We start from the raw sequence: 22,558 nt of genomic DNA, 5'->3' as shown, positions 1-22,558 counted from the left end.
ACCTTGAACACAAGACACGCCACTGTTGCTATGGTCCAATCACTTGAGTCCCCCTAACGGTTAGGGGATACTTACATAGTGAAGACAACCATGTACCGTAAATAAAAATAAAAAAATTCTCTCATTAAAACCAGATACTGGGCGAGGGGGGAACAAAAAAAATCCTATGCTTTTTTTGTAGCATGAATATGACAAAGAAGGTGTCTGAGGTAGGTAGAGACAAAGTCAATACATTCATTGTCTATTGATATAAAAGCATGCAAGAGTTGGTCCGTGCAGGGTGGACAAGCTGAGCATTCCAAAAGCGCGAGCAAGCAATCGACAGGCAGGAAATAATCAACAAGGCACTAGATTACTTTATTGATGCGCAGGATATCCCAGAAAAATGTGCCATCATTTCAAAAGGATGACAATTTTTTGGAACGCCCTGTATTTCTATGACTGTATTATCTTGTTTGTGCCTGTAAATGAAATAGATTAGCGGCGATAATAAACCCATTTAGTGTGGCATGATGAAATTCAAAGTAATTATGGAAACATGACATTTAGTGTTGCACTCGTTTTATTGATCAGTGGTTAAAAGTCATCCAGATCTCAAGGTAAAAAAAAAAAACCTCTTTTAAGATCCGAGTTTGTGCAGTTTGATCAGGAAATAATTAAAGACAAATAAAACAACTCTCAAAAACCTGGTCCACAAATCATACACTAGATTACGTGTCCTCTTAAAAAAAAGAATGAGCTTGGAGGGAGGCTGACAAGTGCATTACGCTGGAATTTCCAAAACTGCATTTCTAAAGGATGCCATTGTTGTTTTGTCAGGCCTTGTATCAATCTCCCGCTGTTTATTTTGAATAGTAGTCTTGGGGAGAGGGGAAAAAAACAGCTGTATTTTGGCATCTATTTCGAGAAACATGACAAATCAGTGAATTGTATTTCGACATTGGTGAACTGAAGTTATGTGCAGTCATTCAAACAGATGCTAAAAAAAAAGGCTCTGAGGCCATCGTACTCAACGATATTTATGGACTGAATAAGACATGAGTGAAAGAGATTTTGCTAATTTCATTTTTTGATTTTTAAAGAATAAAAAAGAAAGTACCAAGTTCCAAAATGAAAGAATTTTTTTTTAAAAATAATAATAAATTTGCTATACATTTCTATTTACATTGCAGCTGCCAAAAAGTATAAAAGTATTCACATGAGACTATACAACAATCCGTAATCAGTAGATCCAAAACCTCCTGCTTTTATATATGCCCAGAATGGAAAAAATAATAATAATAAATCACCCAGTGTTTAAAAATCGATACTGAACACATACATACGACATTTTAAACGGTTTGACTGTATTATAGAGATTTAAAATAAAAGTGCAACTACCTAGTGTCTTTTTTTCTCTTTAAAAACATCATTTTCATAGGAGCATTATTGCTGTGGATGTGAATTTAAAAACAGGAAGGCACAGCAGCCCTGAGGGAGAACGAAGCTTTACAGGCGTTCCGGGGTTCAATCACAGGACGGGAAGGCCACAACGGGGTTTGTCGGGTTAAAGGAAGGAGAAGAGGGGGGAAGGAAAAAAAACTGTTGCTGGATTGTGCAGGACAACATGGTGAGACACGGGAGGTAAAAACACAAATCCAAAAAAAGTAAAAGTAGAGGTGTCACACAGACGTGGTCACATTGTCTGCCGCGTTATTGACCTCATTCTTGTTGGAGTCCAGGCCTTTGCTGGCATTCAGGTCATTGCGGAGGTTCTCGGCCGCTTTCTTCATTGTTTTCAGCTCGCCCGGGTGAGGGGTGGCGCGGCGCATGAGCGTTCCCTGGGAGGAGGACGCAAACTTGTGTTCACGATGCATGTGAAGCACTTGCGGTCGACAGGAGTGGGGCTGATGCAGCCGCAGAGACCCGCGTAAAAGCCACTTTGCCTGTAACCACTTTCATATGCATGCACTGTAGCACAATCGAATAGGAATAAATACTTTTGTCATATTTTTTTCATGAAAATGTCCTTATATAGGAAAATGCTTCATGTTGAAAAAAGCTGTAATCATACGAGAAAAATGTCACCTTAGTGCAGGTGCACTTTTAGATTTGAAATGTCACTTCAATGTCATGATTCATTCTCGCTACTCAACAGAATCTGACTTCAGTCACATAAAAATGACAACTTTTTGTCCTTGTGATGGTACGACTTTATTCTCTTCATTTGTCTTTTTTTGCTCTAAAGCTCTTTCGCAGCCCATTATTTGTGCTTGTATTACATTTGAAATCAGTAAATAAAAACCACTCTTGCTAACAAGCTGAGGGACAGCACACCGGAGGACTCATTTGAATTTAAACAGAAAGAGCTTGGGCGTGTCAAAGCGATTGATGTGATATCCTCAAAATGGATTTTTGTTAGTGCACGTTGGCCACAACCCGTCCTTGAGTTCGAGGCTCTCACCTTTTCATCGTCTTCCTCCTCGTCCTCATCCAGAAAGTGAATGGCGCTGATCCTGTTCCTGGCTTTGTTGTCCCACGTGTCGTCTGCCATGTCATTCACCAGGCTCTCCAGGGCTCCGAAGCGGGCGAGATTATCAGAGCCTGTGGTCGGTTATTGACGAGAGACGACACAATTGATATCAGGCTGACATTGAGACAGGAGCGAGTGCTGGAATGCTGGAGCAAGTCATATGCATTTGTTGACTTTGTACAAACTCATAAGATGAAAGGTGTCGTTCTTCATGAGCTGATGCACAAACTGCCAGATCACAGTTTCAAATCCCGGCTTAGTCACAAGCGTACAGCAACGCCATCGTCCCCTCCCCCCGCCATCAGTTTCCACCTCATTTCAGTGGCCTGCTACGGTCTCATCTCAAACGTCATCATCCATGACATTTTAGTCTTCAGTAGGAAGCAATTTATTTTCAAAACTTAAAACAACCACGAGGATGCATACAGGATGTGTTTAAACTATCCAGCAGCAAAAGAGCCAGCCGGGCATTGAGGTGCGGCTTTATACCGAACAGGCAAGCTTTTCATGGAAGTGTGCCAACCATTGCTAAGCCTCTTGAGCTGTCCAATCTACCACATTTCAGAGGAACATTGCCAAGGACGGTCTCAAGTGTTCTGATCCTATACAGGACACACTCGTGTTCAACAGACTCTACCGGGAAGGATCAGAGTGGAAGAACAAGAAGCGGGCGTCTACATTTTAAATCATGCGGTCATGACAAAGGAGGATGACAAAGATCACTCAAATGTCACTAGGGAGGAAACCCGACAGTGCATGTTGGCAGAGGAAGAAAACAACAGTAGCATGACAAGAATAAAGTAGCGATAGCATGTACGGTACTTTTAAATCCGCTGGGTTAAAAGTAACCCAAATGGAGTGAACCAGCTCACCCAGAAATGGAGTCAGTGCTTGGTTATTTGTACCCAGCGCATTAGGTTGAGTTTTTGACACAGCCTGTTGGGTCATGAAACAAAACACGCCACAAGATGCGATGCAAGATCCAGGGATGGCAATGGCTAGAGATGAGAAAAGCGGAAAGTGGCGTGGGCTGGACGGGCGACCAATCACAACAAGTAAGACATCATACACGTCCAATCACATGGCTGTTTACAATCGGAAGATGGAAAGACTGATCGGGAGAGCTCGTGAAAACTTGACAATAAGGTACCTGACAACCACGACTCTCAACGGATTTAGACGATTCACAAAAATGATCAATTTCCGTGGAAAATTGCCATCCCTGAAGATCTGATGGGGGAAAATACTTACAGGCTACAATAGACTTAGATATTTTGCTTGACAATCACATCATGTTTGCGGTTCAGTAACATAACAGCGTTGCCTTAAGATGTCATTAGGCAATAACAACACCAGGGGTCGCACTCTAATCCTTTGCACCTAGTCTGAAGGATCAGCAGCAAATTTGGCGAGGATCATTCAGACTGTAACTGATTGTCCAGTTCAGTCTCATCGCTTGGTGCGCGGCTAGCCGGAGGCGCATTGAATGCACATACATGCCTGCTGCAAACGTATACCACCAACAGAGCAAAAAAACAGTGCGTACCTTTGTTGTCAGTCTCAAAGGGCTGTTGAGGCAACAGCACGCAGGTGAGAACCTTCTCGCCCGAATCGGGGTCCTCGTCCGTCTGAAAGGTGAGGAGGGGCTGCGACTGGTTTTCTGACAGCCATAATGCCTTCAGGCAAAGCTTAGTCAGAGACATGGGTAAGTGGGCGAGCCTGGTGGGCACACACAGCAGAACTCAGCAAAGCCAGGACATCATGCGTTCTTTAATTCTTGGATTTCTAGTACCCCTGTAAGTACCCCTGCCATTTTCTTTGAAGCCGTGTGTCAAAATTCCTAACAGACAGCATACCCTTTTCAGTAGATTTTGATTTAAAACTGCTTCACATACACACAGTATTGACTAGTAGCAGATGAAACGGCGGACTGATCATCCTCCACTGCCTTACTGATGAAAGCACAGACCTATTTCCAGAAACGTCAAGCACGTGCAGCTCCGTTGCTTGCGACAGCTCAGAGGGTATCCTCGTCAGTCGATTCTCCCGCACACAGAAGACATTCAGGCCACTGCAGCCTCCGATCTTAAGGGAAAAAAAAAACAACAACAGGATTCAATGAAACCAGCAGCCTGAGAAGCAAATCTAAGGGTGTGTAAATATTGGGGCTTGTAACTGTGAGTACACTGAAAATAATGGATGGTAAAGCTGCTTTTAATCCGACTCAGAAACATGGGTTGGGGGAATTTGTACACTTTGTTTCAGAAACATCAATGGCACTCTCGTCCAGTTTAGGCAACGTAATGTGGCAGGCAGCGCGACCTAAAATTAGGGACAATTAGGCTCGCACTTGATGAGCCATCTAATCTGACAAGTGATCTATTAATCTTATCAAACGCAGTGCATCGTGTTGAAAGGTTAAACACGAGTAAAATGCTTCAACAACGTAGATTTATGCCAAAAGGTAGACATTCGGGAAAAGAGTTTGTGGTGACAAACTGCCTTGCTCAGTTGAGAGCCAGTGAGAGAAAAATGTTATATAAATGTTGACCAATGGTCAAGTTGCTCGGCTAAACGCACATCAATGCCGTGCATCGTGGTTACAATGTGAGCATTGATGTCATGCAACGGCCTCTTTGACAAAACGGTGACAGTGACATCATTGTAGAGGGCAAGTGTGCCATTATGTTTCTCCAAGCTCCGCATCATTAAGACACAAGAGCATTGTACGGCAGTCCGGGGGAGCCCCTTACAAAGATTTGCGTCAAACCAGCCTCCACTTACACAAACAGTGGTGGAAAAGCACATCACATGCAGACACAATCGAGACACTCAGATGGATGATTTGTATTTTTATTGCTTACAATTTGGAGCGGTCAATCAACCTACCATGTATGTTTTAGGAATGTGGGAGGAAACCGGAATACCCAGAGAAAACCCACACAGGCACGAGGAGAACATGCAAACGTCAGAAGGCCAGAGCCGGAATCGAACCCTGCACCTCTGCACTGTGAGGCCGATGCGCTAACCAGTCGACCACCGTTTGTTTTTGTTTTTTTAATATATACAGTACTAGCTGGTTCGCCGCCCTCCGGGCGCCTCATCAGCTAGTTCCTGCGGAAGGCTGGTAAGGTGGGCCTTCGGCCCACCAAAGTGTTGTTGCTTGGTTCAACTTTTTGTTCATCTTCATTGCTTATCGCGAAAATAAAGAGATGTTTAGCTCTACTAAATAACTAACAATTTCATTGCAATGCTTGTGGGTAGACAACATTTTTTCGCTAAGATGCCCGCGCGATCGTAGTGAGCCACTGCCTAGTAGTGAGCCACAGCAGTGGCGGCGCGGTGAAGTAGGTACGTTTTGAAAAGGGACAGACGGAAGGACAGACCGCGTGCGGGACGACGCGCAATATATATATATATATATATACACACACACACACACACACACACACAAATACATACTGTAACATGTTATGGGATGAATGTGGATTCAATGGGGTGGGGGTGGGGGGGGGGGTGGATAAGAAAAAGGGTGCACTGTCGTCACTACGGGAAAGGTCATTTTGAACAAAAAGAATATTTCTTCCAAGAAAAGCACTTCATTTTCTTAACATTTTCTCTGCATAATTGTGATATCAGTTGACTGACTTAATCCTACTTGTAGAAGCTATTTACCGGCATAAAACAATGTATGTGTGTGTGATAAGCGTGTGGCTTTCAGCACATGATAAATAAATAGGATGATGCACCGATGCTTTAAATTTGACGACAAACCTCTTTGGGCAATGACGTCAGCAGGTTCCGGTCACAGTTGAAATTGGAAAGCCGCTTCAATTTCCCTATGCTTCTTGGTAAAATCTATAGGAACAGCAAAAAAATATGTTTTCATGTTTACACTCCAACCATATCGTCGGTGCAATTGAACATCTTGTAGCATTTACAGATGGTTTCATTTTGACAGGCGAATCAATTGCACTATTAGCTAACAGTTTAGTTGCGAGACGTTGACCTTTCACGCTACTCATTCAGCAACAAACAAAAGAAAATAGTCAGGCAAAATAGACCTCTCTTTGCCTTTCACCGAAAGTGCAGGCATTGTAAGATGCAAGTACAGCATTTGAATGACACTTGAACAAATGAAGTTGTAAGTTGCAAACAAACCTGTATCTGATTCTCTGTGAGCACAAGTTCAGTCAGACTCTCACAGTTGCCAATGCTGTCCGGCAGGTACGAGAGTCTGTTCTGATCAGCTTTCAGAATGGACAGATTACGCAGTTTTCCTGCGGGAAAAGAACAAAAGCAGTAAGTCTGACAACGTAGAGACAAGCACAAGTGGGCGGCTTTTCAAACAATTTACCGATGCTTTCCGGGAGAGTGTCAATGAGGTTCTGCGACACTAGCAAGTCAGTGAGTGACAACATGCCTCCCAGTTCCACGGGAAGTCGCTCCAGTTTGTTTTCGGACACATCCAAACACAATAGGCTCTTCATGCTGCCCATCTCCTGAGGTTTCGTTTAAAAAAAAAATGCAGATGCATTTCAGATTAAAAGTGGCTGTCTCAAGATAGCCGCTTGTAGCGTTGACTGACACAAATCTATTTGAGTGGAGCAGTTACAGTGAATCGACAGAAGTCAAACACAATCCATTCAAAGAGGCTATTGATCCGATTAAGTTTACACCCGATGCCTGAATAAAATACAATAAATCCTTTCTATAATTTATGTGCTTGCACTGTAAAACTGTTTAGGTCATGTTTATGTCACAGTGTAGCACTGTAAATGATTTTTTCAAATACAATACAATACAATACATGTATAACCTCAATGTTTCACAGAACAAAGGAAACATTTTACATTAATTCAAATTCTGAGTTACACAGCTACTGAAATGTTTGGGTGCTGAGGGGGCATCACTGCATGCATGCTACAAATGGGGGGTAGGGGGGGGATAATAATAATAATAATCACACCAAAACTACTATTGAGCATTCTGCAACTCAGATTTCAGCCACTTGAGAGGCAGTTTAGCCTTTAAAAATGTGAATGGAAAAGATGCAGAAGAGCTGAAAATGTTTCTGAGCTAGACATAAATTGCATGATGATCTTACCGCAGGTATTTCGGCCAACTGGTTTCCATCCAGCCACAAATCCTTTAAACTGACAAGACAGCCTATTGTGTCTGGCTGCGTGGGGGGGTGAGGGGGGGAGAGAAGAATGTCACAATGGAATGAGCAGGCAAAAGGATACTTTGACAACAAAATACAAGCAAAGACAACAGTGTCATTTTTAATCTTCCGCTTGGAATATCTATTTGATTAACTCTACAAAAATATGAAAGCAATATTCTAAAACGGCATTTTGGACAATGTAAGGAGTTGGCTGTGGCTTTCAGCAAACAGACAAAAAAAAAAAGAAACGCAACACGACAGCCACGTCACCGCGGCTTGCTTTTGGCTCTTGTGCCAGTAAATCACTCACACGATTTTGAGCGCTCAACATAAGATTACACCCTAAAACCCAAGCTGGAAACAGATGGGCCTCCTCCCATCTGCGTGATAAGACAGGAGGAAGCAGTTCTTGAGGAATTCTAATCTACTCTGATGTGATGACAGCAAGGAAATGGAGAAAAGTGACGTATTAGAGAATACAGATTTCCCAGAATCTACAAAGAAACTTACCAAACTATACAATTCGTTATTTCCTAAGTCGAGTTCTTCCAGCCTATGGAGCAACGACAGTGAACTGTGGATCAAAAGAGAACAACGTGAGTGAGGATCTACAACCGGTTGGAAAATATGCCAAACCGTGAACATCAGTACATAAAAACGGTCTGTATGTGCAACAAAGCAGTCAAAACGGCTTGAATACTCACTCTGGGAGGAATGTCAAGAGATTTTCTCGGAGTTCTAGTGATACCAAATTGGAGAGGCTGCAATGACAAGGCAATGTTTATCTAGCACCTCTAAATTTCCACTAGTGATACCAAATTGGAGAGGCTGCAATGACAAGGCAATGTTTATCTAGCACCTCTAAATTTCCACAGCACACGTAAACACTCAAGATTGCTTTTTAAAACAAAGAGAGGGGACGAATGAAGTCGGCCCGCAAACAGCCATAAAAGACCTCTTTGCCATCTTGACGTAAGGAACAGGAAACATTACGGAGGCCGGACCAATCTTATCGCAAAGGGCAGCGGCCTAAACAAGTGAATCGCTTCAACGAAAAGCAAAATGTCTCCTGGGCCATCAAGAGAGCCAAGTACAGTGCGGCGTTTATCTTCGGGTGGTGTTTATGTACGTCTTGTGCCCTTCTAATGGAGAGTTTTACGAGAGCAAGTCATAAAGTGCCGCCTTCCCGAGAGATTCCAAGGAAGCGTTTTGAAGGTACTTTAGGAGTAGGTGATGGTCATTTGAATTGAGTTCCTTGATTGACCACACTGGACAATTACTGCTCTAATAATTGCATAAATGTTGCTTTCGACTACGCTTCCCAATAAAATGCATATATTGACAAACAATACACTAAATGGCGAAAACTGCGCCTACTTCAACCTCACTATGTGGACTTTACGTCTCTTCAGTGTCACGCTGGTCAATCATTGGCTTAACGTGACATCATTTACATTTCTGGGTTTTGTTGTAAACTTTCTACTTTGAATGTTACGGTATAAGTCGAACTTGCTGAAATAATAATCCACTTTTTAAAGACATGTTTCACCCTTTCAGGGACGGCGGTCACTACAGTGGACAGCTTATCATGTGATGTTGACAATAAAGTTGTACATACTTAACTTGATTTATCAGGTTAAAGGGTGCATGAAAGGGTTAACTTTAATGGCGAATGAGGAAGGTGCAGTAAAAGCCGCCCAGTTAGATGTGCATACATGAACATTCAAATGTGCCTTTGAGAATAAGTGGCAGTTGCTCCCGTTGTCGACCGGCTTGCGCCCGCACGAGAATATGGCGTTTGCAGTCGAAAAAACATACGGAATGCTAGGATTTGAGCAGGATTTGAAAAAAGGGTGGAGGGGCGGGGGGTACAACAGGGATGAATGAGTGCGTCTGCAAAAGAAAATCAGGATATTGTTGACATTTCTCCCTTAAACAGTGCCCAGATTTTCTCAATAAATCCGCCCTCTAAGGGCCGAAGCTCAATTTCACGTCAAAGTCCACATTTCCATTAAAATAGCCCTTGTGGCAATTTGACCCACAAGTTCATAGCTGTGTTAAATCCAATTATAACTTGATAGGAACAAGAATGTTGGCAGACGGGCATTTTTACGACATGCTGATTATGTGACATCTGACAAGCCGTTTGCTTTTCAGAGAAAAAACAATGAAGGAAAGGTTATGTTCGCATAAATTATATTCCAACTAGAGTCATATGGAATTTGCATATTTTAAAATAAGTTGCGGAGAATGTGGTGAAATGCTTGAACAAGCAATTTTATGTGCTTACTTTTAAGCAGGAATGATGGTGTGTTTTTAAATGGAACGCAAAATAGAAAGAGTACGGATCACTTAAAAAAAACAAAGACAGAATATTGAAAATAATTTTTCTTGCTCTTGCTACAGAATCATGCTCATCACGTCCAAGCAAATATGACACGGTGCTGCAGTGACTTACTTTCCAATGTTATCTGGTAGGACTTGCAATGAGATGTCATTAATGGAAAGGCATGTTAGATTCCGGAGCTCTGGAAAGCTTTCGGGTAGCCTGGAAGAACATGGAAAGATGCAAGATACTCAATACTCAGGCATGATTCTAGTACACGTGTCGAGTTTGGTACACGAAGCACCAAGTAAACCGTGATGTCTCGTATGACGCAATAAAACCCATTGGCTCTGGTCTCCTAATGGGCTATTATTTACAGATTTTCTCTCTCCCTACAGCTGCTAGCTTATCATTTCTTCCAAACCATTAGAGCTTGTCAGGCTTTGTCATGGTGATCTAGCAGATCTAAACGCAATTAAAATGCTCGCTGTGGTCACACCCTTTCCCCAGCAACAACACCATAATATGTTTGTCACTTCCCACTTGTGCAAATAACTGTCAAATTACCTTGTTAATGGATTCCCACTGAAATCTGCCACTTGGAGGGCTTTGCAATGTGAAATGGTCTCTGGGATTTCCATAATATCTGCACACAACAAGAGCAAACCATGTAAAGCAGAGAACATAATTAAAGGAAGATTATGTTGAATGTGCTGATAGAAGGGCTCAAAAACATGATGGCGGCAAGCAACCAGGTCGAACCAAAGGCCACAGGAGGTGCCTGCAAGCCTGTTCTTATTAGCCACCTTGTAATATGCGTCTAATTTCTTTTCAAATCCCACTCGAATCGGTGTGAATTTGGAAATGGTAAGATTTAAAATGAATAGTATCATTCAAAGGTAACTACTGTGGCATATAACCAAACCACAACGTTCCAGGAGACAAGCTCGCAGGCGCAACGAGGTTGGGAAGAGGATTTACACCCCCAAAAAGCATTCTACTTACCATTTCGCGAGACATCCAGCTCTACCAGTTGCATGAAGTTGGCAATTTCTGGAGGAATTCTCTGGATCTCATTGTCACTCAGGCTGAGTTTTCTTAGCTTTGCCAGCTGGAAAAATGGCTGTAAGATTAAAAGAAAATTGCAGTCAAATATAATTTCCAAATTATTTTAATCTTAATTTTGTATTAACCCACAAGCAGGAGGCACACTGATGAACCTCTCTTAGTACCTCTGGTGAAATGTAATCTCTTCCGTATTGGACTTTAATCGCACAGGTCAGACTTCTGTGGTGCAGTGGTCAAAATCACACCTGACTTTGGTGCAGTTGGCTTCAGTTCCCAATCAGTGACAGTGTGAATGGTTGTCTGTCTCGATATGTACGCAGTGATTGGTTGTACATCAGTCTACTGTCTTGTCTACTTTGACTACTTGACCCCGAACAAGAGAAGCAGTATGGACACCGGATAATGACTTCAATGCTGTGCAACAGCAAGGCCAGTCTGGTGATTTGCAACATTTATGACTGGTGCCTTTAGGAGGACCAATGAGCAGATTTATTAGTGATGTGGCGAGGGAAGATTTGCAGACGGCTAGGAGATAGAACAGAGGATACAGAGGGTGATGTGCAAGAATGTTTTGATGTGGCGATCTCGCTAACTATGACTGATGAAAATTAATGGTCTAGCTGGTTTGTGTGAAATTGGACTCAGTCATTCAAATTCCTACTGTTAGAGCAAACGTCTGCAAAAATTCCATGTATTAATCCATCATTCCGCGATAACGGCTGCACTGATCATATCCAAACAAACATAAACCTATTTCTGTGTTTTGCAATGTATCTTTCTTTCCAAAGCAAAAAAATATATACAAGTATGCATTGGGACTGAAACTAATTAAGAGCTAGAATCAACTTGCACTGAGAGCAAGCCAACTGGCAGGCGCATGTAGTTTATACATGCACATACTTGATACGACTCACAGGAAACAGCAGTCTCGCCTGGGTGACTGTTTCTGGCAAACAAAGCAAGTGGGTCTTATTTTTATTGTTCCTTACTCAAGGAGAAAGAATCGCCTGGTTCAAAACTCATCACATATTTGTTCTTATTTCTACCAAGGAAGTTATGTCTTCATCATTTGTTTGTCGCGACCGGCAAACTGAATGAATGAACGACTGAATGAAATCCGGACACTGAGAACCAGCTGAGTAAACGTGGCTTCATTGGAGCACTTCGGTCCTTCTCAGAGTGCACACTTGATATTCGTGAGGTAGCCAGGTGTCACTATGGAGGTGGAAAATGTTTTCTTTGGGGGAGCGGGTCATCGCCCTGTTGTGGCCGCCTCAGACAGCACTACCACTAGGCACAATTTCGTTGATGGCCCACTAGATTCTAAGGGAGTCGACAATAAAGAGACATGCTGACCACATGATGCCCACATACCAGGAACTAACCAATCAGGCGAACGCTGATTTGCATTTTAAAGGATAGCTGCGAATCACTTGCAAAACTTAATTCAACAGTGCATGTTATGTTGTGTGTATGTCTTGTCATATGTGTTGTCACGACCAAACTTCCAACTTGGTACAATACATTCACCCAATCACAGATGCCAGAAGTGGCCGCATTAAATGAAGGCGGAAGGCGGTCCCGTGTTGACATGTTGAACCTTTCCGAAAGATGTAAATAAAGCACTGGACAATCAGAATAGCAGAAGAAGAAAAGTGAAACTGTTAAATGAAGCCTTCTTGGAAGTTCTTGTCCTACAGTAGCAGAAAGACCTGTGGTCTTCCTCTCGCGTTTTATAACCAGGCTACGTATGTGGTGTTGTGATTTTTAAATAGACAGACATATGAGAAAGCACTCAATGGTGATAGCGTAAGATAGGCAATCAAAAAATTATTTTTTAAAAAACAACACTCTTAATCCTTCATCACTTAATCAGTGCAAACACAGTGAGCAATTGTAACTGGGGGGAAAAAAATGAAATCGCATTTTATGCAACCAAAGCTGAAAATCTCAATTTGCCAATCCCATCAAGGGGGCCCTCTTTGCGTAAAACCTGCACGCTGCCTGATTTAGCAATGTTCCTTTTGCAGTACTGTTAGCCATTCACCCTGTGACAAACAATCACAAACACAGAACTGCAGACCGATACACCTGTCATCAAAACACGCATCTCAAACGAAATTTTATAGTGGCACATCAATCTGCTTGACAATGGCACAAAAGAAAAGTGCATGTTTGCAAGTTCAAACCTGTTCTTCCTGTTAATCAATCGGCTCCACGCCCCTCAAAAGAAAAAATATCCTCACGTACGACACAAAAATCCCAATAGGGTGAGTCAAGAGTTTAACCTCTGAAATCCTAAGTCAATGATTAAAATGTTGGTTTCACCTTCAGCACCATCTGTTTGGGTTGGAGCAGAAGACACAACCAACAGATGGTTGCAAAGCACAGGAATAACCTTGTTTAAAAAAAAATGTTCAGCATATGACAGCGACTTGAAATGTAGTTGAGAAACAAATGCCTAGTCAAACCACTTATGTTAGACACGCGGCAATTCAGTTAGTATATAATGCTTATATCCTGGTAATTTGCCATCACGATTGTCCTTGGACGACTGACAAGAGCACTCCCCATAAGCCACAAACGTATACGACTTCAAGCGATGAACGCCTCAACGGCATGCTGCATTCTAAATCACAAACTTTAGCACCACCTCAAGTGAATTCCGAAATCGCTTTCTAAATACATAATACGTGTTGAAGATAATTGCTTAAAATACGCAAATACTGGACTAACAACAGCATCAGAGATGTCATGCTCACCTTGACCCAGAATCAGAATCTGATTTTTGGATCATGTCTGCAAGAAACACACGAGGAATTTACTTCCCAATTATAACCCGTTCAGAGGAACATAGACAAGACTGACATGGGCGAGACAGAACGAGGAGTCTTTTTGTGGGGTATGCGAAAGGAGAAAGTGTTCTCGATGAAGATGACAGATTTAAACCACATGCGGGAAGGCATTACCAGTCAAGCAATACATGCAAAGCGCATGAAATTATGCATTGAAATTTATCAAATTTACAACTGAATAAAATAGTTACGTTTTAAGAAGTGTGCGATTTTTCTTTTAACCATGCACCCACACTTTATGTACATTCTGGAGTAACAAGTGGACATGCAGCATGAAATCGTTTTTCATCTTTTGATATTTTTTTCATCCGTGGCTAATATGCAGTTAGCTAGCTAGCTCTGCCTACACAGAAAATAGTTCACACATATAAAAAGACTAAAGAGCAAGGTCTGTTTCTCAGGACTTATGCTGAGATTAGATTGAAGGCAAGTTAGCTGGCGATGCCTTACCATACTATATAGTTAATGCAATGTGTGCGGTCAGGCAGGAATGTGCGCTGGCGGTGCGGATGAAGCGTTTGACACAAAAACAAAAATTACTTCTTCGCCCATTTTGCTGGGGCTTGCAAATGTGAATTTTTAAATGTGAATTTTTCATGACATTGCGTCGCCGACAGCCAATGGGCGTTGAGACAATACTACTATGTCACACACGGCAGCATCATATACACAAACAGACACACACACAGCTCGGGGGAAAATAAAAGTGTGAGAAATGCTTATTCAGACGTGTCTATCACATTTTGTCCTATTCAAAATTGTAAACCAACAACAGGGTTCAAAGTTGCATGATGAACGCACTTATGAAATTGCAAGACCAATCAAGATAACCTATTACTCAAAGGGATCAAATCATAAACTGTCAGACCACTTACTCTTAGTATGGTGCAATTCATTGTGTTTGTTCTCGTGGCTCCACTACATGACTCTATGTGCCCCTTCAAAATCACACGGCAAACGAAATGCTATGTTACGGTGCCCTCTATAATCATGTAGATATGAAGTTGGTCCAAAATAACATTCTGCAGTGTTACCAATCGGGATGCCAAGTAGTCAAACTTTCCCAGGAGGAATTCCCCTCTACGATGCAGAAATATCTTTTCATGCAACTGCACAGGTCAAATGTGAGGTTTTTTTTTTTTTAATTAAAACATCTTAAAATGAAAGCATTCAAAGCAACCAAAAGACACTCAATTTCAACAAAGCAAAGAGTACTTCATAAATGCTGGACAGCTGCCAAAATGCTATCGCACATTGGTCTTTATAATTGCTCAGTTTGATGGGCATTTCATCAATCGGGTATTTACAAACCAGTCTGATGATATACTGTGCATCAAGAAACACACACACACACGGAATTTCCACCACTGAAAAAGAAGTTTGGATTGTCACGAAAGACTTATTATTTGATTTAAAATTCGGTTGTCACACCTGAAGTTCTAACAGAAATGTGTTGAGTTTTCTATATCCACATATAACAAATGGAAGTGAGTTATGATTACCAAATGAATATTAAAAATGATTCCAATACTTCTCAAAAAGCTGGAATATTGGTGCCGATAATGTCGATCCCTAGGTGAAATTATTACCAATTACACAGCCCCAAATGAACGAATAAGGTATTATGGAGTATGAGAATTTGGTATTTGTCTAGATCGGGGATCGGCAACCTGCGACTCTGGAAAAAGGAAAAAGATGGGGGAGAGAATTTTTTGTTTTAATATGGTTTCTGTAAGAGGACAAACATGATACAAACATTCTTAACGTTTTCCAATGCTGTAAAAATGTGTAGAATGAATATTAAATTTCAAAATTTCTGTCAATGAAGGTATGCGTCATACCCTGCGACATATGTTTCTATTAGCAGACCGGGATGCCAGGCAGGTGGCTGTTGTTAAGAAAAAAAAAGGTGTTTTATGTACAATTCACCCAGAGTACTGGCAAAGAATGGGAATCCGGAGGGCCGAGAGAAGCATTTTTAAACGGTACACGTTAGCTACGATAGTGGAAATGCTGCAAAGGGGCGTCCCATGCCTCGCTCATCTTAGCGGCCATTATGTTGTTGCTCATTTTGGCATGCGTGGGTGTGCGGTAACGGGTCGATCGAGGGAGGTTGGTTGATCGAAAAAAGGCAATTTAGTCATTTTGATGGTAGGCTAATATAGCAAATATACACATACAGCAAGTGTTAGCTTCTTTATAAGGCTTTTACATTTTTGCGGCTCCAGACTTTTTTTTAGTTTTGTTTTTGTGGTCCAATATGGCACAGCATTTTGGGTTGCAGACCCCTGGTCTAGATTGAAGCCTTTGCTTGTAAGGGTTTGACATTACAAGTGCCTCAGTGAGACGCTTAAGGTTTTAAACATGCTTGTAAAATGTTCATCTGAAGAAAACTACAACTCCTTTGGGGGAAAAGTGAATGCCAAGCCATGTCCACTTAATCCACCTCAGAGGCAAATTACAGACAGCAAGCGGTTGAAGAGGATGGTGAGCTAATACGAGGGTTCATCCAGTTATGTTTCTTGAGTGCACTCAGCGAGCATTGATGACATTAGTGACATGCCACTAAGCATGATTAACTGCTTCTCTTTGTGGGCATGCTGCGAAGAAACCCATCATTACGCTAAACATGCATAGAATACTGCTGAACTGGACTGTCACATCACTTGAATGTCACGTGCATGTACGTATGACAGCTGTCTCGAAAACAACACACCTGCCATTAGCATCCTCACAGGCAGGCAATAAAAGTAACGTGTACTTCACACTCCACAAGGAACTGGCAATGCACTTTTATCTGCGTTCATGTGATGCACCACCACAGGCCTGTACGTTTCAGCTCAATGATTCTTGAGCAGGAAATCATGCTGACTTGTACTGGTCTGATCAGACCAGCAAGAGAAGAATGGTGCCCACGTTTAGAAACTAAACAACTGGAATTAAGAAGCTGAATGAGTTCTCACCAGTTTTTAAATAGAATTTTGTATATTCAACAAATACCTTTAAAAAAAATAAACTATAAATGTATTCATGTGTTTATGGATTTGCGACAGTGTTAATGATCTAATGTATGGCAATGTGTCAAACATACGGCTTGAGGTCCAGAATCGGACCGCCGGGGTCCAATCCGGCCCATGTGTATAGAGACAACATTTACTCCAAATTGTTCAATAAAGGTTGTTACTCATTTTGTCCACTCTAGGTCACACCGGCGACCACTTAAATGACATTGTGAAATTGACTGCTAATCAATATCATTGACAACTGATATTGATGGAAGTGGCCAAAAGATGCCAGGTTTCAGGAGGAAACCAAGTCAAATTTTGGTAAAATGCTGCGCCACCTTTGCACTGTGAAGGATACGGTTCGGTGAAAATGACTACATCTTGTAAATATTTGAAGACAGTCAATAATGCAAAATATCAGTCAACAGCTTTCGTTCAAAAGAGTTTGAGCTGGTGGAACACTTTTTTGTTCTCTCATGCACTGCCACAACTTGAATGCGTGTGGTTCTCAGCCAGACGTTCAAACGCTGACCCACTTCGACGGTCAATATTTTTCCCCACTACAATCAATCAACATATTTCACTGCTTATGATATTCCGTATATATTGCAGAGATCAAATAAATGTCCTGACTGAGATTGGTGCCATTTAGGTGTGACTGTATTTTGAGTGGTGAAAAATAGCCATCACGACTACTTATACCCTTAAAAAGCATAACTTTCAAAAGCAACAATGTTACTAATGAACTGGCAGCATGTCAATGCAACACAATACCATTTAATCGAGTCCTACAATGCCCATAATGTGACATTAATGTATTTAACTAATGACAATATTGACATATGAAGGTGTCTTGAGTAGCAAAGGCATATTTCAAAAGGTTGTCCAAATGCAACATGAACACAATGAGAAATATGAATATAAAGTCAAGTTCATTTTGGCCACAACAAAGTTTGTGAAAAAGATAAGTAAAGCTTAAAAATGAACAGTATGGTTAGTTTGCAACAAGTACAGATGCCTTAAGCACAGTTAACATGTTAGAAGTTAAGAAGACATTTCACAAGTAAGAACACGTTGCACATGGTAAGAAATATGACAGAATAAGGTTGTTTTCTCACTAAAACTGTTTCAATTGACCTCGTTCATTTTCCCCCTTGACAATTCACTTGGTCAGCAAAGGAATGGAACTTGGATGTGGACTAAGTCAACCTAGAACAGGTGCCATTCTTGTTCTGGGCCCGTGCAATAGGCTGGTGCAGTTGTGGTGAGAAAGCAATCCGACCCCATCTGATGAACACATCGCATTCTGAACAGTGTAATGATGACCTGGTATAGCGTGTAATGTGATGAGATCGTTAGACTTCAAACATGTCATCGAATATCAGCGTGTCATCATTTTATCGTGTGAAAAAGATGCCTCTCAAAAAGTCAACTTGAAGGGCACCTGCATAATTGCTGGTGGATTACAACGTGCATCAATACGCCAAATATTCTCACGAAGGGAAGAGATGAAGTGATGTCACATGGTTTGTCATAGCGACCTGATGGGCATAATAATGGACGTTAAAGTGAGGAGGCTGGGCGTGAAAGAGGATGCTAAAAGCACGCCCCCTGTAGGTGTATGTTATACAGTACATATGTTACATAGTACATACTGTTTTCTCAACCAATCCCCCATATTCCTACATTTCCGATTGGGCTACGGCAAGTGATGAGGGACAAGCAAAGTTTGCATTTTTAAATCCAACAAACCACAAACCAGCCCAACCACATCACCAACATGGACGTTGTGCTGTTCGTTTTCGACATCCCGATGAACCTCACTGAAGAGAAGAGGGGGAGCAGCACGGAAGTGATACGCACAACGGGGCACCAGAAGTTGTCTTTTATTATTGTGCTTGGTTGCCATGGTAATAGACAGAAACGGCCTAAGGTGCGGGCGGCGTGGGAGCGATGGCAAACAGCTTTACGAAGACTGGGAGAAAGCGCCGAGCAATTTGTGAATGGATTGTGTCTGCTTGCACTGTTGTTCGAGCTTTCACAAAAGCCAACATCATTTCTGAGAAGCCACACGCTAATGAGAGTGACTCTGACAATGACGCAAAGGAAGCTGGCGTGTATGATTATGAACTTGACCAGCAGTTAATTTCAAATACAGAAGATTAGGACTTTGATTAATTTGAGGATGAGGATTGATTAAAAACAAATTATGTGAGTACATTGTTAAATATTTCAATAATGTACAACAGAATTCAGTTTTGCTCCTGCTGCCTTTTTTAAAAACATATGCTAGTGTGCATGCATGCGATCGTATTTTTTTACATACGTAAGATACATTTTACCATGCCTGCATCCAATAATACAATCCGTCTTGTATATGTGTTGAATACAGATATAGCACCCATAAATGACACTCCGCCTTTTAATGTAGTGTGCCATATGGTTATGAAAATAGAATTCATGCACTCAGACCACTGCTACAGCAACTCTTTTGGGCAGCAATATTCTCCTCAATACCACAGCATATTCATATACAAATTTTCCCATGCAATAAAAAAATAAGGATCATAAATAAGACCACAAGTCGTGTAGTACAAGAATCAATCAATTAATTTTGTGTGGATGTGAAAGCACTTGAAAATGAACCTGTGGCTTTAAGGTACATGACTAAAGGTAGACACAAAGAATAACTTTTAAAGAAATGTTGTCGCATTACTTGCAATAATCACAGCTAGCATGTCATTTGCCTCAGTAGACAAGCAAATGTTTACTTTTGGGGGGTCAGGCTTAGCAGCATATCTCCTATTGCCCTGAACATATAACCCAGGTGAGTTAGAGTTAGAGTTCATTGAATGACTGGAGCATTTTTTTTTGCTTCCAACACATTACAAATCACTGATTGGCCTCCAGTGCAGTGTGTACCTTGCCTCTTGCCCAAAAGTCAGCGGTCATAGGGTCTACCATACTCATAATCTTAATGAGGACAAGCGCGATGGAAAATGGATGGACGTTAGCAATTATTTGAAGATTTTTTTCACAGCAGCACAGCTATTTACTATTATTTAAGGCCCATCTCAAGAGTTAGGCAGTAAAAAATAATTTATGAGTGATCACATGAATTGAAGACAGTTCCAAGTGGCCTTCATCCTGTTTCCACTTGTCAGGGTCAGCAGTACAGTAGAACTGGTTTGGCGGTCAAACCCGAGAGTACTAATGCAAATGAACAAAACCAAACAAGTTGTCAGACACAGAAACCAGGTCTGAATCTTGGATAGTATATCGCGACAATGTTGAAAAGGGACTAACGCTGCAAATCCTTTAAGTAGCCAAATTAATCCAGAGGACTGGGATCAAATGGGGCCAAATTTATGGCCCTCATCTCGGGGGGGCTGCAGTTTACCTTGCCTTCTATTTAGCTACTTGGGCCTCTGTTTTATCACACAAGGCTGTCAATCAGGGCCATGGGCAGTATTTGGCTTTCACACAGTGCATGAAGGAGAGGTCGTCTTTTTGAGCTATTCTCAAATTCTGTGAAGGTCTGACAGGAATTTTCCTCCATTTCATAGTGTGGGGGAGGTGAGGGCAGAAGATAGGATATCACAGTTTTATTACCATGACCCACTTTGTACACGTTCTCTTCCTGATTGTACCACAAACTATAGGCCTACAATGTACTTCCTGGAGACGTTTCTGTCATATCACATTACCATGAATATTACACAGAATAAACAATCAATAAAAGTTCAACAAATGAGGAAGGCCAGAAATGTTATGACGACATACAACAGGTCATAAATCGGTGCTTATGTTAGTTGATAGACCCAAACACTTGCCTGACTTGGATTGATTGTGTTCTGTTGACCATTTTAAAATAATTGTTTGTTGCACTGAATGGGACAAACAGAGAAACAGACTTCTGACACCTGCGACCAAAACAGACATGGTTTGCCACACGAATGCATGTTGCCAGCAGTACAGTGTAAACCCGTGGAGTAGAGTCCGGGAAATTTCCACCTCCACGGGTTTGCCTGCCTTGCTGATCTTGCGTAATGATTGTCCCCAGGTCCCAGTGCGTTCTCACGGGATGGATGGATCAACTCAGCAGCCTGCTGTTCCGTGTCACCACGACTTTCAACTTCCAGCACAGAAGCGTGGCGGCCTTTTGTGATCGCGTGTATGCGTTCGTGAGTTGGTGGGTGGAGAAAGGTGTACGGAAGCTGCTCGTCGCTCGCTTACCTTGGGCAAGTCTCGAAGTTGGTTGGCGTCAAGTAAGAGTTCCTCCAAACTGCGTCCGTAGCGGTAAATCTCATCTGGCACAAATAGCAGCGAGCAGTGGCGTCTATCGATCACCTCCACATGACGGTTGCACCGCCACAGGGGGATACAGTGAAACATCACGAGGGTGGTGCGGCTGGATGTCGTACCCGGGCGAGAAACTGCACACGAACTCGGGGGAATGCAACAGATGGCGGCGGGACAGTCCCGGCTTTCAAAAAATGTATACCGGCAAACGAAGCTAACAGGTGTTTTGCAGCGAAACTCCAGTCGTAAACAAGTCCAAGGTGGCGTTTGTTAAGTGGCGACCGACATGGGAATCACTCTCCGGTCGTCCGTCGTCACTTTGCTTAGTTTGAAAGCACCCGCCTAACCCCGCTTGGAAACACCGCCGCTTTTACCGCAGTGAAGCCGGGCTACATCTCCGTGAGGCGGGGGGGAAACAGAGCCATTGCCGTGTCTTCGCGTACTTCCCGGAGTGAATTTCCTCTCGCGTCCAGATTCTGACCCGGAACACTCACTCCCTCATTCCAATCTACGTCATCACTCCTGGCGGCTCCTCCCTCTCTCCTCACTAGGCCGCCATGTTGGGACGGAACGGGCCCACGACTGGCTGGGGGTGCACCCTGCTGTGCCCGGGATACCCCCCCCCCCCCACACACACACACACACACACACACGCGCGCGCACGCACGCACGCACGCACACACAAATATTCTATCTATAGATGTATAAACATAAAAAGATACACAATGCACAAATAGTCGTCATTTACAAGTCTATTTTCATCAGAGTACAATGGAAATTAATGTCAAATTGGACAGAATATGACAACTCAGACGAGTCAATTAAAACATAAAACACGACATAGGGAGATACTGACGGTTGTATTTGCACAATAGTGAGAACAATACCAAAACAGGCAGCAAATGAACAGTAAATACAGACCTCAAAATGATTGATACTCGAAACAATACAGAATCATGCAGACAAATACCTTTTAATATATACAGTTTCAGTTCAACGATTAGTTATCATGCCCTGAACCGCCCAACAGCTGATAATTAGATTTTTAAAAAGAAAAAAAGGAACATGCTTAACGCTCACTTCGTCACCACCCACAGACGAGAATTATCTACAATTGTATACGCCCAGCGTGCCCACTTCAGGCGCAAATCCAATCTATCTATACCAGGGGTCACCAACAAGGTGCCAGCAGGCACCAAGTAGCCCGTAAGTACCAAAAGAGTAGTCCACCAATTGTGATTTGCTCATAACACCTAGAGTATTGTGAGATATATGTTGTGACAGTCTGAAAATTAAAATCAAGTATTAAAAATAACACATTCG

General features: G+C 42.1%; 1 protein-coding gene across 1 annotated transcript; it reads right to left on the bottom strand.

Annotated features, from left to right (window-relative positions):
• Nucleotides 1–544: 544 nt before the first annotated feature.
• On the bottom strand, nucleotides 545–21,753 carry lrrc1 (leucine rich repeat containing 1). Its single transcript, XM_052080541.1, has 15 exons — nucleotides 21,438–21,753; nucleotides 21,170–21,369; nucleotides 11,011–11,128; nucleotides 10,573–10,651; nucleotides 10,138–10,227; nucleotides 8,384–8,440; nucleotides 8,190–8,253; nucleotides 7,620–7,694; nucleotides 6,870–7,014; nucleotides 6,674–6,792; nucleotides 6,287–6,370; nucleotides 4,482–4,597; nucleotides 4,059–4,231; nucleotides 2,444–2,583; nucleotides 545–1,820 (listed from the first exon to the last, which is right to left on the bottom strand). The coding sequence occupies exons 2-15, from the start codon at nucleotides 21,326–21,328 to the stop codon at nucleotides 1,662–1,664; spliced, it is 1,578 nt and encodes a 525-aa protein (XP_051936501.1). The 5' UTR covers nucleotides 21,329–21,369; nucleotides 21,438–21,753; the 3' UTR covers nucleotides 545–1,661.
• Between the last annotated feature and the right edge of the window lie 805 nt (nucleotides 21,754–22,558).

Source organism: Hippocampus zosterae, chromosome 11, assembly GCF_025434085.1.
Source record: "Hippocampus zosterae strain Florida chromosome 11, ASM2543408v3, whole genome shotgun sequence".
NCBI lineage: Eukaryota > Metazoa > Chordata > Actinopteri > Syngnathiformes > Syngnathidae > Hippocampus > Hippocampus zosterae.
Note: the sequence above shows the minus strand (reverse complement) of the source record. Positions and strands in the feature narration are given on the sequence as shown.